At 48.4% G+C, this 2210-nt stretch overlaps 1 protein-coding gene across 1 annotated transcript in view; it reads right to left on the reverse strand.

The window, feature by feature from the left end:
- FGF6 (fibroblast growth factor 6) overlaps positions 1–2210 on the reverse strand; it is a 65365-nt gene that overhangs the window by 13482 nt on the left and 49673 nt on the right. Inside the window, exon 2 of the mRNA XM_002752232.7 lies at positions 1132–1235. Within this exon, the coding sequence (XP_002752278.1) occupies positions 1132–1235 (104 nt within the window). The remainder of the gene's footprint in view (positions 1–1131; positions 1236–2210) is intronic.

Here is a 2210-nt window from a genome sequence, read left to right on the forward strand (position 1 = left end):
TCCCTGGAAATCCATACTTTTAACAAGTTACCAAGGTGATTCGAGATGTAAGCTGTCCACAGAACCATGTGGGAGACCCATGGTTTTTAATGCATGCTGTATGTCCATGCAAACCCACCCAGAATGAGAGATGTTAGCACTAAAGACTATGGGGCAGAGGCCACCTGGTGAACCCGTTCTCGTATTTCATAGACCTCCTCTGTTGGGATGACCCCACTGGGATCCAGTGCCAATTCTGGATCTATTTCTTTACATCCTGATCCTTGGTTTATCCTCCAAGGGGCAGTAGATCCGCCCTCCACACCCTCCCCAGAAATAACTTTGATATTTTTTGAGGACTGCTCTGAGGTCTTCCTTTTTAGCTTGCTTATTTCTGTCAAAGGAACTATCCATTTCTTCAGCTTCATAGGGATGTTTACCCAGCCATGTTTTGGAATAAGCCAAATGATGGGCCAAGGGCTACAGGAACAGAGGTTTTGGTCAATGTGCTTAGAAGTTGGTTACATTAACCCAAGTGCCAGCATTGGCGTTCGCAGGGGTGACTATGGGGTTGGGGATGGGAATGGGTGGGACCTGGTACCTGTCTAAAGCATATAATGGGGAGGCTGCTTCTCCAGTCTGTGTGATCGGAGACAAGAGGATTGAAAACCCTAGCGCAGAATCTCAGCACACTGATGAGGATGAAAACAGCCTCCCATTCCACTCCTGCTGTGCATTAGGCCGGTGTCTTGCAGGGCGAGTGCCTGCAGGGCAAGCAGCACACCCAGGCAGAGAGACAGGCTTGCTCTCGGGGCCTTGCCAATGCAGGGAATCACACCTGCCCACAGGCCTGGATGCCATAATGCGGGTTTTCCTCTGGCCCACGAGCTCCCTGAGCTGTGGTTTCTGTTTAATCACACAGGCTCCATCTGGCAGGTGGGAACAGAAGCAGCACAGAGCAGAGGACAATCACCCATGAGGCTGAAGAAGCAAAAGCTGCAATGCCCTTCCCTTGCACAGCTCCTTTCTCAGCCTTTCCTTTCCCGTGTAGATAAATAGTCACTTCTCTACTCAGAATTTAGTATTATTTTCTTCAAATGTGTAAGCAGCAAGCCTTGTAAACCTGGCACTTTCCTGGCCCGGTGAACTCACCGTTGCATACAATCTTCCTTCACTGTTCATGGCAATGAAGAGGGCACTTCTCACTCCAAAGAGACTCACCACGCCTCGCTCCACAGTGGAAATTTCCAGCAAGCCTGACAAGGAAACGGGAGCCACATTACCTAAGGCTCGTGCAAATCAGACTGGGAAATTGAGCCAACAAGGGCATCCCAGTCCATCCCCCTTCTCCTAGAAAGTCAGACTCTCTGTCACCCCTTCCATGATCCCTCTAAATCGAGGAGACCCTGGCTGCTGGACTCATCAAGTGCTGCCATGGTGCTGTTAAAAGTCCACTTCTGCAAGGGAAAGTTCTGATGTCAGAGTTAGGGACTGCAATGACCACTTAGTTATCTATTTAAGATGAGCTTTGAATTTGGTCTTTCAATGACAAAATTACTTGAGGTCTTTGACTTGGGTAAAAAAATAAATTCTCATTATCATTATTCTTAATGTGTACTCTACATGTTTCAGCAAATCTCAACCCACCTAATCTTGAAAACACAGCAGCCAGACCATGGCCAATGGCTTTCTTGGATCCTGCAGCCCCCATCCTTTCTTGGATAGGAGACTAACCATACAGCAACTTGTCAGCTTGCAGGGTAAGAACCTGGAGACAGAGGGAGCTCACTGCAGTAAAAAGAAGGATGTGCTTCAGTTGGACATTTTGCAATTGAATTTCCTTTTCTTCTCCAAGAGGGAAGCTGAACAAAAATGAGCTTGTGTCTAATTTGATCCCAGTATACTAACTCATTCTCCCTACCCCTGCCTTGGGGGCTTCCCAGACTTATGGTTCCCAGTGGTCTTACAAGGCATCAGATGGGCCGGTAATGTTGCAGTAGTTACTGCCACTGAGGATCTAACCAAGATGATAGCAAATAACACCAGGATGCTTGGACCCCAGTATATCGAACGTGCACCCAGGCAGAGTCCCACACAGTCATCTAAGTGGTGAGCAGCGTTTCTGTCCCCTTTATAGTGCATCGTGTCCACTAGAGCAAGGCACCTTCACCTTTTAGTCCTGCATGAGCCCAAGCCCCCAAGCATCCCAACTGGCTGCAGCTGGCACTCAC

This window comes from Callithrix jacchus, chromosome 9 (genome assembly GCF_049354715.1).
Source record: "Callithrix jacchus isolate 240 chromosome 9, calJac240_pri, whole genome shotgun sequence".
Lineage (NCBI taxonomy): Eukaryota > Metazoa > Chordata > Mammalia > Primates > Cebidae > Callithrix > Callithrix jacchus.